The 15,217-nt window shown below is 43.5% G+C and overlaps 2 protein-coding genes across 10 annotated transcripts in view; both read left to right on the forward strand.

The window, feature by feature from the left end:
- The first annotated feature begins 1,025 nt into the window (after positions 1-1,025).
- On the forward strand, positions 1,026-10,622 carry LOC111673751 (phosphoinositide 3-kinase regulatory subunit 5-like). Of its 3 annotated transcripts, none has more exons than XM_023431605.2 (18): positions 1,026-1,165; positions 3,520-3,622; positions 4,262-4,362; positions 4,463-4,531; positions 4,653-4,791; positions 5,872-5,941; positions 6,091-6,268; positions 6,351-6,522; positions 6,652-6,720; positions 6,812-7,650; positions 8,047-8,172; positions 8,482-8,613; positions 8,717-8,810; positions 8,944-9,020; positions 9,143-9,242; positions 9,377-9,459; positions 9,554-9,672; positions 9,990-10,622. In XM_023431605.2, exons 2-18 carry the CDS (start codon positions 3,523-3,525, stop codon positions 10,135-10,137), a joined length of 2,616 nt encoding a protein of 871 aa, XP_023287373.1. In that variant the 5' UTR covers positions 1,026-1,165; positions 3,520-3,522; the 3' UTR covers positions 10,138-10,622. The 3 variants fall into 3 exon arrangements, with proteins under 3 accessions (XP_023287373.1, XP_087026137.1, XP_023287372.1); XM_087170011.1 differs by lacking the exon at positions 1,026-1,165 and adding an exon at positions 1,215-1,872; XM_023431604.2 differs by lacking the exon at positions 1,026-1,165 and having other exon boundaries at positions 2,379-3,622.
- A 45-nt stretch (positions 10,623-10,667) lies between these two features.
- Positions 10,668-15,217, forward strand: part of pik3r6b (phosphoinositide-3-kinase regulatory subunit 6b) — a 7,488-nt gene continuing 2,938 nt past the window's right edge. For 4 of the 7 annotated variants that reach the window (XM_087170015.1, XM_087170012.1, XM_087170016.1 and 1 more), the window contains exons 1-13: positions 10,722-10,840; positions 11,025-11,179; positions 11,302-11,394; positions 12,040-12,131; positions 12,306-12,374; positions 12,520-12,655; positions 12,742-12,811; positions 12,923-13,106; positions 13,520-13,868; positions 13,988-14,312; positions 14,527-14,623; positions 14,741-14,845; positions 15,016-15,132. In XM_087170015.1, the coding sequence (XP_087026141.1) occupies positions 11,164-11,179; positions 11,302-11,394; positions 12,040-12,131; positions 12,306-12,374; positions 12,520-12,655; positions 12,742-12,811; positions 12,923-13,106; positions 13,520-13,868; positions 13,988-14,312; positions 14,527-14,623; positions 14,741-14,845; positions 15,016-15,132 (1,653 nt within the window). In that variant the 5' untranslated portion in view covers positions 10,722-10,840; positions 11,025-11,163. Of the gene's footprint in view, positions 10,841-11,024; positions 11,180-11,301; positions 11,395-12,039; positions 12,132-12,305; positions 12,375-12,519; positions 12,656-12,741; positions 12,812-12,922; positions 13,107-13,519; positions 13,869-13,987; positions 14,313-14,526; positions 14,624-14,740; positions 14,846-15,015; positions 15,133-15,217 lie in introns of all 7 variants that reach the window. The other 3 variants (XM_087170014.1, XM_087170018.1, XM_087170013.1) reach the window with 3 other exon arrangements.

Raw genomic sequence — 15,217 nt, forward strand, 5'->3', positions numbered from 1 at the left:
TGATCACCTTTATCCTGTGATGATGATGATGATCCAAAATACGTGACAGAAAAAGCCTTTATTAACAAGAGGATCAACTCATTGCTCCTCCCACACACAGGTGAACAGGAGTTTAAATCAGCCACTGATGTTCACGTGATCGCACAGATGAAAGGACATCAATAAATGATATCACAAACACTTCATTCAATTCACGGCTCCGACATTCCCCGTCCACAGCTGCGGTTTAATGGCCGATAACACGTGACGTTTTTCTGCAGCATCCACAAGTGGAAGTTAATTTAAGGTTCACTGCAATCAGATAAACACAGAGAGAGATACGTGCATTAAAGAGAAAAAAGATTCCCAGTGTGCAACAGTGTTTGAGATCAATGCACATGAGCAAAGAACAGGGGGAGGTAGGAGTAAAGGGGGAGGGGCATTGGGGGAATGTATGTGTGTCATCATCACATACATACATTCATCCTCTGGACAGTTTATACAAGTTTATAACTTACATGAAATGCTCATAGTGAGAAATTAAAAATATCTATGTGATGAATATTTACATAGAACAAATGCCTGCAATATGTTTTCAATGTAAAAGTTTTGAATTAACATCATATATTTAATTTATGTATCCAAATTTATGAAAAACATACATGTTAAAAGTCTATATGTTTATATATGTTTTCTTATTCATCTCTTATTTATTTTAAACATGTTTAACTTCACGTTCTTGGAAATTGGTCTCAGACTTTTGGACTCTGCTGTTTATAATACAACCTGTACTGACGGGCTGTGGGATGGATCTATATTCACGTAACATCTGTCGACAATATAAGACATATTTGCGTTTGCGTACGGGGTAAAAAGATAATGAAACAAAATGATTTAAACAAGTCATGGATGTCCTAAACAAGTTGTTGTGTCAGAAGAGGTCTGTCATATAGAAGACTCCTCCTCTACTGATCACCAGCACAATGTCATGTAAACTGCCTCAGCATAAGGACTCATTCAGTTCCTGTTTTGCGGCACACACTCTCTTGACTGTGCCGTCAGAGGGTGTGTATCAGACGAGCACCAGCACCGGAGGATGTGGTCTCTGTATTGTTTCCCTCCTCTGGTGTGTCTCAGCTGTGTTCGACCCCGGGATGATCTAGGACACTGATAACTCCACTTACAGGTAGGAGTAGCATCTCTCTCTCTCTCTCTCTCTCTCTCTCTCTCTCTCTCTCTGTGTCTCTCCCTCTGCTCAGCACATCTGTATTTCATGTCATCTTTTTATGCTTCAACACATTTGAAGCATGCTCCATGTATCTGCATGTGTGTGCGGTTGAAAACACACCTATTTTATCATTTCATATATCTTCTCCTCCCCTGGTAGGAAGAAGCTTCTGTTACACAAGTTTCATCAGATCTAACTGCACAGTGTTATTCAAGCTCTGCAGATTTCCTGTTCCCCTTCTTTTAAAAGCTGCTTGAAGCCGATGTCATGTGCAATCAGGAGTACACGGCATAAAAACGTGTGTGTGGTGAAATGTTCATCTGTTTTTGTTTTTTTGTTTTTTTTTTTTGCTTTAATGAAAGTGAAGCTACTGAGTTTGACCACAGCGTCTCTATTGGCTAATGGGCGGCTGCAGATCACCAACACCTCTTCCCCTCTGGTGTCTTTCCTTCACTTTAACACGCACGATTTAAAACAGCATCCACATTTAAATAACTGTAACGTGTAAAGAAGCCCCAGTATGTTTTGTTTTTCTCACATTGTGGCAGGAACAGTCAAGTTGCTCATGGCAGGGGCTGCACAATATACTGTAGCCTGAGTGCATACAATGGAGAAACACCTGCTTCCTCAGTAGACAATTGATGGGCTGAAGCGGGATATGCCAGGTACTGCCAAGAACAGAGCTGCTGCAGATATCATACATATCCTACATATCCTTGTCTTCATGGTTTTAATAATGCACGTAGGCATTTTGGTGTTAAACTAACACAATAACCTAAATATCATTATTTACCAGTTGCTTAAATATCACTACTCATCAGTGCATCTTTGTGATTCGTGTTTCAGAGGATTTGCCAGAGGAGTCCTTTAAAATTAATTGAAAATATGATAATATAATAATAACATACTGAGTCAAGTGTAGAGAGTGCATTAGAAAAAAAATCTAGATTAATTGATCAATTGAAATAATGGATAAATGCTTGCAATAATTCTCTAAGAGTCTTGATGGCTGGAGTAGAAAGCTAACGGCTACATGCTTGAGACAGTTTGCGAACAGCTTCAAGAAGTGAGTGAAGTTGTGAAATGGCTCCATGTATTGGACGCAGTGGGTGGGTGGGGGGGGGGTGTTGATGAAGGTTGCTCCAGTTCATCTGATAAGGCTGTGGCCCCGTTACAGCGACGTGCACGCGCTCTTTATTGCGTGTATGCGACCAGTTAAGATGCAGCTTCTCTCCAGGTCTTTCTCTGAAGACATCAGGGTGAAGAGTTTGTTTTTTTTAAAAGAGCAGTCGGTTTCATCACGAGCTTCCCGGACGGCCGCTTCCTGTTTTGATGGGCACAGGTGACCACGGTTTTCCACTTGTGTCGCTATAAACATTATTCACGCTGATCACAGCGATACGTCGGGCCACATCTGGGTATAATTACAGCTTCCGTATACACGTCGACATCCTGGAGACCGACCATGATGAAGGACTCCCAGGGGAGAGAGGGATGTCTCCTGACGGTCTGATTTAGATTTTTTTATTTTATTTTATTAATTATCAATCACAGAAATCAAGCTTGCATTTTAAATCCTGAATCACCGCGATGAAATGTGGATGTTTCCGAAGATGACTTGTGTACTGATATGTTTGTGTGGTTACTGTGGTTTCAGTCGTGTGTCACCAAATGGGTGCGCGGCCCGGCCACAGGTGTCATGTGACCTGTAGTATTCAGATTCCAGCGTTGAGCTTCATCCTGCTTTAACACAGTCGGAAAAGTTTCTTTAAACGACTTAAAGTTGTTAGAATAAACAAAGACAACAACTGAGGATTAAATAGGAAGTTTTTCTTTGGTTTTTTGGGGGTTTTTTTGTTGTTGTTGTAATATTTCCATCCCATTGGTGAGTCATATGAAATCTGGTGTCAGCAGATGATTTTAAGAATGAAAAAGTAGAAGTTGTGGTGACTGTTTTTGACCAACTCACCTCCGGACCAGTCACACAGTCTGTGACTCACTGGTTCTGGTAGGAAGTGTTGGGCAGTCCTCTCTCTGTCCTGACGTCTTCTTTTTCTCTGGACATTTGTGCGCGAGTCTTTTTTTTTTTTTTTTTTTCTTCTCTCTTTTATTTCTGGGACAGGAACAACAATGGTTATAAAGCGTTGGCAACAGCAGTAACAGGAAGTTTGGACTTCTGAAGAGACATAATGAATTGGTTCCCCAGAGCACAATAACAGGCTGTAATTCTTGTTTTGTTTTGTTATTATTTTGGGGACTTCCTGTCGGTTTATCTTCTGTGTTTGTCCGTGGATGTTGTGATGCCTCTGCAGAAGATGGAGCACAGCTCGTGCACGGAGGATCGTATCCAGCATGTCCTCGAGCGTTGCCTCTGCGACCTGGGTCTCAACACTCCTGACAAACAGCTGTGGAACGGTGAGGCCCATTCTCCCATACCTGCCTTTCAATGGTGACATTATGATTATTTTATTTAAAACAATGCTGAACTTAAATAACAAGTGTGTTCAGCTCACACCAGAGCTGTAAGATGAGATGTTAAAACCGATGCTGGGGTAAAATGTTGAAATACTGTGAGAACAAACATCTCTGAACCGGAGATGTCCTGTTGAGCTTCATGGAAATAATATTAATGTGAATTAAATTGTATTTGTATCTAGATTAAAAGTCAAAACGCACATTAAATGGGAACATATTGTCCATTGTATTGAGTCTAATGGGAAGTGAAAGTGGTAACACACACAACAAGGAGTGACAGAGTGACAGACGGCGTGTGGGAGTATGAAGTCACTTTGTGCAAGTTTAGTTTTGAAACACTTACTCGGTATCACCTTCATTAGCAGCTCTGATGAGAAGGGAAAGTAACGTAATCACCCTGAGGTCTTTCAGCACCTTTTCTGAACATCAGCTGTGTATCTTTGTAATTTCATGTCTTCTGCCAGACATCAGAATGAAACCCCAAAAAGGAGAAATAAGCGTTAGTTCAACTGGTTGTGTTTCTGTGTGTGTGTGTGTGTGTGTGTGTGTGTGTGTGTGTGTGTGTGTGTGTGTGACTAGCCGGCCTGTGCATTAACCGCTGGTGTTTGGAGGAACTTGTGAAGAGAGATCCCCACAACTTCCTCATCCTTCTACAGAAAATACTGAGGAAAACAAAAGAGGTCAAGAGCTGTAAAAAAACATATTTTTCTGAACTGGTTGGTGTAACGTTATGAATGACCGTGAGTTTCAGTTCAGGATTTCTTTTTCTTTCTTTTACAGGTGCTCGAGCAGTGTCGGTATGAACTGGTGGTGCCCCTCTCTCTCCTCTTCTCTTCAACCCTGCTAAAAGTGAGTGACTGTAATTTACTACAAGTAGCCGTACGTTTTGAGTTTTCACTGCACTATAAAATCTTTTTTATTCTATTCAGTTTTTAGCCACAATCCATTATTTCCTCTGTGCTTGTGTCAGGCTCCTCACGTGGCTCCAGACAGTGGCGTCCTGCAGGAGGCCTACCTGGTGTTCCATAGTTTCCTGTCCTGGCCGGAGCCCTGCTGCTCTGCCAGTAAACGCCTGCTACATATCATCCAGCAGGAGCTCCGAGCACCAGGTAGCGCTGAGTTTCTTATGAACTGGAGCGGGAAAAAATAAGACCAAATGCAAATGTCACTGCTTTTCTTCAAGCACGGAGAGAAAGTGAGGAGTCAAATTGCTGCTTTATAGTGTGAGTTCCCAACCAGGGGGGCACTGGGACCCCAGGGGGTAATTCTGCAGTTACCAGATGGCAAGTGACGAGATTATATCTCTGCTTATTAAAAAGAAAAAGATTTAGTGATGATATTGATTGATTCTGAGTCAGCTGTAACACCTGAACACCTGGGGTGAAAACTAGTTAGCAAGCTAGCAGAGAAGTCCACCGGTTAGCCATCAATAATGGATGAATGGCAAAAAAGTAATAACAACAAAGTCGATTTCATGTATATAACAGAAGTTATCTTATATAATATTATTTACAGCTGTTTGGCCACACGGTTAGCAGTTAGTTGCTAAATGCACTGGACAAATGGTGACTTAGCTAAGATAGATAGATAAGTGATTGAAGCAGTTAATAAAAACATGAAGCTAACAGAGTAAGGCTACAAGATTTACTGTCAACAGCTCAAAGTAATGGACATATGTTGAAAATAGCTCAAACTACTGTCAAGATGGTTAGCTAAAAAATAATACAGTTGAGATGTGTAACTGCAAGTAAGGAATGAATTGTTGAACCAGCTAAAAGTACATATACAATTCATAAATCATGATAGAAGCCTAATGGATAAATGGTTATAATAGTTAGCTTAAAGTAATTAAGACATTGCTATGATAGTTAGCTGCTAATTAACAGATGTGGAGACAGCTAAAAGTAATGGATACGTGGTTGAAACGTGCAACTTTAACACCAGCAGATGAATAGTATGAAAAATATAATCTATTATATTATATTATATCTGTATTAAAATCTACTGTTTGTATATTGATCGTGTTAAATATCATACAGGTCAAAATCAGTCCAGATGATCATTTTGGATCATGATAGATCCTCCTGAACTCACCTGACAGAGCTTCATGTATCACTGTGACCATACGGGGGCGGTGTTTGTCTGCTGCATGTGAACTCAACTCTGTCTGTTGTTTCTTTTGGGGACAGGTATTTCATTTCAAAGACTGGTGAGGACGGAGCAGGGGTCCTCCCCCGAGGTTCACAGCTCTAAAACCGTGTAAGTTATTTCAGCCTTTATGAACAGTCATTAAAACAACTTAAACTTCTTTATGGCACTTTAAAAACACAACTACATTCTTATGGAATTTAATTTGTGAGATGTGTCTTTTTTTATGTCTTTTTTCCGCATGTGCGCGTCTTTATTAGGACGGTGCTGTTAGTGAACCCAGATGAGGACGTCCCTCCAGAGGTGCAGTCTGTCTCCGAGAAGCTGAGTAGCACCCAGCCCTGCAACAGGGATGTCACCGTCACCCTCATCCGGCACAGCTTTCAGGCTGCTCTGGGCACCAAACACGACCTGCAGGCACTAAACACTACTCTGCAGGTGACCGACCAACACTGTGTCTGTTTGTGGGGATTTGTTTGTTTTTTGGATGCACCCTGAAACAAGCTTCTTGTTCCTCCAGACGAAGCGGCCCGAGGAGCTGGAGCAGCTCCTGGAGGAAGTGACTGAGAGCATGGAGATCGCAGCCTCCGCAGCAGATCTCTGCGCGGCGAGACGGGGTCTAACGAACAGCTTGGAGAGGCTTAGAGAAAGCTTTGGTGTTCCTGTTCCTGCCGATGGCTCTCCAGACACGGGTAAGACAGGAAGTACAAACAAACAATGTCATGGACAATAAATAAATGCCACATCCAGACTGTTGCAAAGAGTAAGAGTTCCGTCGGGGAAGAGGTTGTTTTCTGAACCTGTCACCTTCCTCTCATTAGGGACTGTGGAGACTTTCATGCTGCCTCTCCCCAAATGTCACACATGTTCTTGGGAGAACGACAACTTTGGTAATTAGCTCCGTTCAAACGCTCCATACCTGCGTCGTATTCTAGAGATCTTTGACCTTAAAAAGTTATTTTCTTCCTTACGTTCATGCAGATATTCTGAACGACGTCCTCACAAGTGAGTCGGACCTGGATTCAACTGAAGACTGTTTCCTGAAATCAGAAATCGAAGAGGATTATAACAACGACACCAGTGTGGATGAGGAAGACGAGCTGGAGGGAAACAAAGGGGACCACGACTTTCAAAACCACCGCATCTCCACAGCATCCTCTTCCTCCAGGGACTCCGGCTACTCCCTGTCCTCCAGCTGGTCTGTGCCGTCCGCCTCATCGGGTGTGGAAAGTGACTTCAGTGGACTTGAGGACACGGTGCATGAGGACACGGAGGAGGGACAAGACAGCCAACCAAAACCCAGAAAGAAACCCAAGAAGAAGTCCAGATCCATGTTAGGCGTGGACCGCCTCTCCATGCTTTTCAAGAATCCCCGCAGCCCGAGCGTCTGCCGCCGCGTCCAGAGCATGGGCTACCGTAGCGATTTCACCAAAGACCTTCAAAGGACCGGGTCGATGCTCAAACACGCCAGGTCCAGACAGGTCCGCCCTCTGCAGGCGTCCACTGCCGCCTTAGACCCCCTCTCCCCCCAGAAGCACATGTGTGTCCGCAGGAGGCCGATCCTGAGCTGCGACGAGGGCGATGTGGCGGAGGCGCCTACCCTGGTCAAGGTGGTGGTGTTTGGAGGCGACAAAGAGGCCGGCAGGTTAGCCAGGGCGTACAGCGACCTGCAGCGTAAAGAGAGGAAATGTCCCCGACTCACCAAGACGTGCAAGCTGCAGTTTTATTTTGTACCCACCAAGAGACGAACAACAGGAAGTCCAGGACACACACCAACTGAGGGGCAGACAGGAAGTTCAAGCAGAGCCGCAGCGTCCGTGGTGAGAACATGCGTCAGTGTCACGCCTCAGCTGAGTCAGCCTCTAAATTTACATGTCATTATGCAGGAAGAGCCAGTGCAAACCGCTTTGTAAAGGCTGCCTGAAGGATGTATGAGCTGTAGCTAATCCATGAGGCCTGCAGGATAATTAGGCTCACAGGTTTACCACTGTCTTATGAGCAAAAACAGAAAACTTTAGTGGATCATTTGCAATTATAAATATTAGTAAGTTAATTGGTTATTACAGAAATCCATCAAGTCTTTAACTGTTTCTTTTAATATGTTGGTAATAAATGGATTTTGGTCCAAATTCTCTGCAGCACAGAAATGATTTTGTTGTACAAGGATAAATCAAATGAAATGTTATTAACAGGTTTTTATTGCTTCACTCTGACAGGAGTCTAATGAGCTGGTGGTGGAGGACAGTAACACACACATCGCCCAGATGTTGGGGATGATGGATCCCTGGTACGAGCGAAACGTCCTCAGTCTGCTCAGTTTGTCCTCTGACGTCCTTTGTCAGGTACGTTCTTCACCGGCGTCGTCTCCTCTCCCTCTCCCTGCATTTTAGCCAGGCAGGGAGGTGCAAATAAGAAGAGACTACCAAGTTGCATTATGGGAAATGAAGTTTCCAGTGTGTTTATCCAACTTTCACTGGATGAAACACATAATTATTGTTGATGTAACTCTAAATCTCTCACTTTTTTTTACCACTGTCAAAAAAGCCACTTTAAATCCACTTTGAAAATCACTGCTGTTAGAAAGTAAAATGTGACGCTGTTTTTCATTTATATTAATGTGTAAGTTCCTCTGTGTTTTCTCTATGAGCCAGACTGCCTGTAAGGAGGGGGGTGTCTCAGAGGGCGGTGGCAGCGTGGAGCGTCTCCCCCTGCTGGCCGACATGGTGCTTTACTACTGCAGACATGCAGACCAGCCCGTCCTGGTGCAGCTCTACCAGGCTGAGGTCAGAGGAGGATCTCACACACACACACACACACACACACACACTACACATACAATGAAAGGACACGATGCTCACAGGGTGTTTGGCTTCTTCCTCTGCTCAGCTGACCCTGGCAGGAGGGGAGAGGAGACGGGAAGTGTTCATTCACTCTCTGGAGCTCGGACACTCCGCTGGAACCAGAGCTGTTAAAGCCATGGGTGAGTCACACTCTGACAGACACACCCGGACACACACACACACACACACACACACACACACACACACACACACACATACACACACACACACACATACACACATAATCTAACATGTACAGTATTGTGTTTATAGGTGCAGCCAGCAAAAGGTTTGGAATCAATGAGGAACGAGAGGCTGTCCCTTTAACACTAAGTGTTGCCTACAACAAGGTATTGTCTCCGCCCACATGTTTCCTGCAGCTCAAACAATAAGACGTGTATTGAAGTTAACAGCTGGAGTTTTGTTTTGTTTTGTTTTTTAATCTGGACTGTACATCTTCACTCACTTTCAGGTGGCTGTTAGTGGGAGGAGCCAGTGGATCGAGGCGGAGATCGACTGCACGTCAATTAATCTTTACAAAGCCTGCAGGAAGCCGGAGCATCTGTGTGACGGTGATTGCCACAGTCCCGTTCTCTCTCTCTCTCTCTCTCTCTCTCTCTCTCTCTCTCTCTCTCTCTCTTTCTTTCTTTCTCTTTTCTTTTTGTTTGCATCCTGTTTCTAACTGAATCAAATCCTGTGTGTCCAGATTCAAGAATAGAAAGTCTGCAGCTGACAATCACAGAGGTCCTGAAGAGGCAGTGCTCCAAGTCTAAAAAGTGCCACAACCAGGTGAATGGTGGTTTTACGCATGATAACAAAAAATACAACCTCACGCACACCCTCTCCTTACACCTCTCCTCCCTCCACACCCCCCCTCTGGCAGCACATCTCGATCTCAGAGGCGAAGGTGGACAAGGTGCAGGTGAACGGCGGAGGCGACGGGACGACTTTTGCCGTGTGTCTGGATCAGGATGAGAAGAAGTTCATCCAGAGTGTGACCAGGTACAACACAGCAACGTCACTGACGATCGTATCGTCACAAACCACCAGCGCAGAGATGTGAAAACACTCCATTACAAGTATTAATCCTTCATTCAAACGCCTAGTTGGAGGAATACTGCAACGCTTTGGGAAAGATACTAATTCGCTGCCTGGTGCAGCGTTAGATGAGAAGTGTTAATCTTCTTAGTGAGCTTTGAAAGTGCTGGTAAGGCAGCAGGAAGGAAGGAACTGCTGACGACTCACAGTGAGATGTGTGATATCATCTGCATGCATTTACAGACACGCATGCAGTGACACTGTGTCTTGTGCTTCTGCAGGTGTGAGGTGTCTCTGTGCTGTAAACCAGGAAGCAGCTCAGACTGGAGGTCCTACAAGCCTTTACCAGGACAAGTCCAGCCTCTGCACCCGTCCTACTGCTCTCTGCTCTGCCTTCCCATCACCTCCTTCTCTGCCTCGTATTCCTGACACACTTACACGCGTTACATGTTACTTAACACATGGATGTTTAAACCAAAGCAGCACGGGATGCAGAACATAGATACTGAGTAACACCTGAAAATGACAGGGCTGCGCAGTACTAACGACGACCTACCGTATTTTACTGGTTTGTCCAACATCAAGGTGTGTCACACTGTTTCCAGCTTCCTCCTCTACTGTCCGTCTTACTGTGTATTAACTGATGTTGTTGTTCTCGCGTGGAGGATCTTCTCAGGGTCAGATCACTTGTCAAATATGTCAATTATCGGCTGTCAGCAGCATAAAACTGATTACTTGATTACTATTGTGTACGTTGTATTGATCCATGACTCTTTGTTAAAGAAATGTCTAATAAAATGAGCTATTTATTTTATAGTGATAGCAGTTAAAATACATTTTTATATGTTTTTAAAATGGCTTTTTGTTGTTTTCTTTTTTTGTCACACGGTTGAAATAAAATCATTTTTCATTCAGCTCTGTTTATTCTTTGTTCTCACTCTTTTGACAGTAATTGCTTCTCATGAACTTCCTCATAGAAGTTCGTTACACCTTGTTTCACTCCAACAACAAACACTTTACCTGCCGTCATCATTATATCATATCGCTCACAGGTGGCAGCAGTGGAGCATCTCCAAAGGGAAACTCTTGTCATGTTTCTTTTCACACTGTTAAAAAAAATAGAACTACAATGGTGAGTTCAAAGTAACTTTATTCTGTATAGTGCATTTATAGTTAGTTCAATTTTCCAGACCTTTGTTGGAAATGATTCATGGTAGTTTACTTTCACACCTCATGGCAGACAGGAATGCGTAATTTTTTTCTTGCACGGTGATGTATAAGATAAAGCCTTTATTATCTGTGTTAAACTCCTGCAGATGGTGTTGGCTAATCATTCACAGGAAGTCTGATCCATTCCAGATGTGCCAGCTGTCGGTTGCAGAAAAGACTTTTTATTCATTTGAGTGATGAAATGAACAAAGGAAAGAAAGATATTATCTTAAGATATCAGAGAAGATGGTTGATCTCACAGGTAGGTGCTTTTACTTCCTGATCGGCTGCTGGGAATGACTGCAGCACACAAACCGGTTCTGCTGGTTGAAGCTCGGTCTACAAGAATGTAAACCTGACAGTGACACTGATCTTCATCCACAGATGATGCGGCTCTCTCGGCTCTGGAGTCCAGCCTGCACAAAGAAGTCAAGGCTCTTCTCAAAGGGATGAGCAGCCGAGGTGCATCCCAGAAAGGTAGCTACACCCGAGGCAAAATCAGGCACAAATAAGTTTCACGATAAGCAATAATGTCGATAAAAATGTTTTAAAAAGCCAAAATAATGCAGAAAAGAAAGATTGATATCCCTCTCATGTCTATACAGTACATATAAGGCTAGCCAGTTAGCTTAGCTTAACTTAGCATGCAGACTGGAAATGGGGGGAACAGTTAACTTGGCCTGGTAGTTTGTATAAGACCAGATATAACATGTTTATTAGTGACATTTACCCATTATCTTCAGACTGAGCCAGGCTAGCGGTTTCCGTCTTTATGCTAAGCTAAGCTAACGAGCAGCTAGTAGCAGTAGCTTCAAATTACAGACATGAGAATGGTGTCAATAAAATATTACAGAATAAATTATAAAGAAAGATCTTTTGATTCAGCACAAAGTGAAACTAATTATCTTTTACGTTTCCTTTCTTTTGTGGCGTTTATAGTGACGTGGATCTCTCTACATTATCAAGATCATTTCATTTCATTAATTAAAATGATAAAATTGTTTTTTTATTTGTAGAATAAAACTAACTTATTAACACTGAGCTACACGGCCCTAAGATTAATAGCTAAACTTGTCTCAGCTAACCCAGTGTGTAATTAATTAAAGTCTCTCTGCTCTGCAGGATTTTTAAGGTGGAATCTGGAGAAGAAGGCGGAGGCCGATCCGTCCTGCAGCGTGTCACTGGTCACAGAGCTGGAGAAGAAGCTAAAGAGGGTTAGCGAGATTTGTCCCTCAACTCTGATCTCAGATTTCAAAATAAAAGTCTTCAAAATGCTGTGTAGATTTGCAAAAGCTTGTGTGCTTCTCTCTTTGCATTTTTTTATTCTTTATATTTGCAAGAGCTAATTAAAGCTGATTATGTAGCTTTTTGTGTATGGATTGATATAGATCCATAAAACAAGATCCCACATGCATATCATCCCAATACTGCACACTCTCTACTATACCGTTATTCAGGTAAGACACACCTGTTCAGAAACTCTGTAACAGCAGCGAGTCATTTTACAGTTGTGAAGAGTGTAAAGATTAATGAGTTGAATATGTATTATTGGTATTATTTCCTGTCTTATTGATTTGCTATTCCAATATTTGAACCTTCCAGTCAGGTTCCATGATTCCTATCAGCGTTTACCAGAGAGTGTACGAGTGTTTGATGAAGCTGCTCATGTTACCACGGCCTCACTCTGCTGTGGCCCTCAGCACTCTGCGGAGCATCAAGATGGAAATGACCATACCAGGTATAAAGCATCGATTAACACATTTTCATCCATCACCACTATTGCTGTAAATACGTTGTAAAAAATAAAAAACCTCCTGTCAACAGGCTCTTTATACCAGAGGAGAGTCATGGCAGAGCAGAACTTGAACACTAAGCATTTCACCTTGCAGGAAAAGTGAGTAACAACTTTCAGCTTGTATTGTGTAAATGAAGTTCAACATTAAATAAACTATTTTATTACAACCATATTGTGTCCTGCTCCTCTGTTTTCTGGTTTTTCCTGCAGGGTGTTCGTGCTTGCGGATCCAGCTGTGTTTTCTGCTCCACTGGAAGCAGCAGTGAGAGCGCACTTGGAGGTATGCAGCTTGTTCAGGGACGCACCAACCACGGAGAAACATCTGATGATACGTGTGCTGCGGGCGGGGCTGGGGACGGCGTGTCAAACCTGCAGACTGGCTCAGGCTCTGGAGGTAAGAAAGTTAAGGAAGTCGCTTGGACAAAGTGAGAGAAAAAGTTCACCACTTTTGTAGCTGACTGAAATATCTCAAAAACTATCAGACAAAGTTCCATTAAATTTAATACAGTATATTCCTGGTTCTTACTGTAATTGTTTTGGTAATCCGCTGACTTTTATCACTTTATTATCCTGAGAAATATCTCAACATTTACCTCCAGAGGATGAATCCTATTAATTTGGTGATTCCCTGACTTCTCACCTATTGCCACTATGAGGTTCACATTTGTCGTTTTGCATCCTTCATGTCGTGTCGTATTAGCAATGTTATCATGCAAACACGATAAACTACGATGGCATACATGGTAAACCCCAGTTTAACAGGATTTTTATTTCATCACAGCTGGTGTCTCTTGTGTTATTTTTCAGGCTTTAGGAGACGAATTGGTGGAGAAATATTTTGAGAAAGTGGTGCTCGCTGTGGAGCAGGGTGTAAAGCAGGGCACAGCCTACGCAGCCTGTGCAGCCTATAGGAACCGACTGCAACACATACACAGAGACATCTTGACCGCTGCTAAAGAAGGTGTGTGTTCTCCACGCTGCTGTTCAAACACACGTTACTACGAGCAGAGATATGGATTCTTAGACAGGATTGTAGCTTTATATCTTTCCACTGTTTCCTCAGAAATATCCGAGACAGATTGCGGCCCTGTGAGCAGCGCGGCGACGTCCTCTCCAGAGATCAAATTCCTCTTGTGGAAAGACGACGAGGATCTATGTGAGTTACAGACACAAAAAACTGCCACTACTTCATGTTTCTGTTACAAGATCCAGGAGTAAATAAATTATAGTCAATGCTGCTGCAGAAATGCACCTTAAATTTTATCTTTCCTGAAGGGAATCTGCTGACAAACTTCACCCTGAGGTCCTGCTCCTACTCCAGCGTTGATGAGCAAGAGGAAGACAAAAGTGGGATAGAGAGATATCTAAAGGAGAGTGACTGTGATGACACAGAGCGGCCTCCAGTCAGAGATCCTGCGCCAGCAGTCATGCGGAGAAATGCCTTCAAGAACACAAAGACCGAGATACTGAGTCTCATGATGGAGAAGATCAAAGTGTCTCCAGTTCTTAAGGAAGACCGGCGGTGTCACACAGCACGGGTGGTGGTAATGGGGGACGACCGTGTGCTGGGAAGGCTTAGCAGGGCTCATCGCTCTATACGGTGAGCAGCTGGTTTTCCATGAACGCCAGCTTCCAAATACAGCTGTGGCAAAGTGTGGTGTTTGGTCCTCAGGCATGTTTCTGTGTTTCCACTGTGAGTGTGTGTGTGTGTGTGTGTGTGTGTGTGTGTGTGTGTGTGTGTGTGTGTGTGCGCCTGTGAATGAGAGCGGTGCTCCTGCTTCTCTGTAACGATTTCTACATATTTCCCCAAAAAGAAAGAGAGAGTCAAAACATCTCAAGCTGAGCAGGAAACTGAACCTACAGCTGTACTACATTCCAGTCATGGATGTGGAGCCTTCGCCCCGCTCACCTGTGAGTTTCTCAAAGCAGCACAGACTGACTGGTATGAATTTAGAAGACTCTGTATGATAGTAATAATAATATTAATAATAATCTGTTTTGTGTTCCTAATTGTACGGCCTGTGTCAGGATGGGGGTAGATTGTCTCTCGCCTCTTTATTGGGGAGAGTGGATCCATGGTACAACTGCAACATCAACAGTCTGGGAGCGACCATCTCCAAGCTGGCTGGAAAGGTAACCATCCATGTGTGTGCTAAAGTATATGTGCTAAAAATATGCTAATAACACAAAGTACAGCTGAGGTCGACCGGTGTCCATAGTGCTAGCATGACTGCTTCACGCACGGGGCAGCAGAAGTCGTGCTCCTCTGACCCCGTCTTCCCTCTGTGATGTCTGTCTACAAGCAGCAGCGCCATGACCACAGCCAGCCATCGGGGGAAAGCCTCTTCCTCCTGGACACCCTGTGCTACTACCTCCGCTGTGGGACGCAGCCCGTTAACCTACCGCTCTATTCTGTTAAGGTACAGGGCAGCTGTCGTGTGTGCTGACATTAAAATTTACCTGGATGCAAATGTCACAGGGCAAGGTTTGTTTTCATATGTCAAC

Source organism: Seriola lalandi, unplaced genomic scaffold, assembly GCF_002814215.2.
Source record: "Seriola lalandi dorsalis isolate HSWRI2012SDOR001 ecotype SW California unplaced genomic scaffold, Sedor1 jcf7180002054926, whole genome shotgun sequence".
NCBI lineage: Eukaryota > Metazoa > Chordata > Actinopteri > Carangiformes > Carangidae > Seriola > Seriola lalandi.

Coding starts and splice junctions, on each gene's coding strand:
- LOC111673751 (XM_023431604.2), top strand. CDS start 3,508: ATGCCTCTGCAGAAGATGGAGCACAGCTCGTGCACGGAGGATCGTATC. Junction 4,532..4,652: donor TCTCTTCAACCCTGCTAAAA/GTGAGTGACTGT, acceptor TGCTTGTGTCAG/GCTCCTCACGTGGCTCCAGA. Junction 8,173..8,481: donor CCTCTGACGTCCTTTGTCAG/GTACGTTCTTCA, acceptor TCTATGAGCCAG/ACTGCCTGTAAGGAGGGGGG.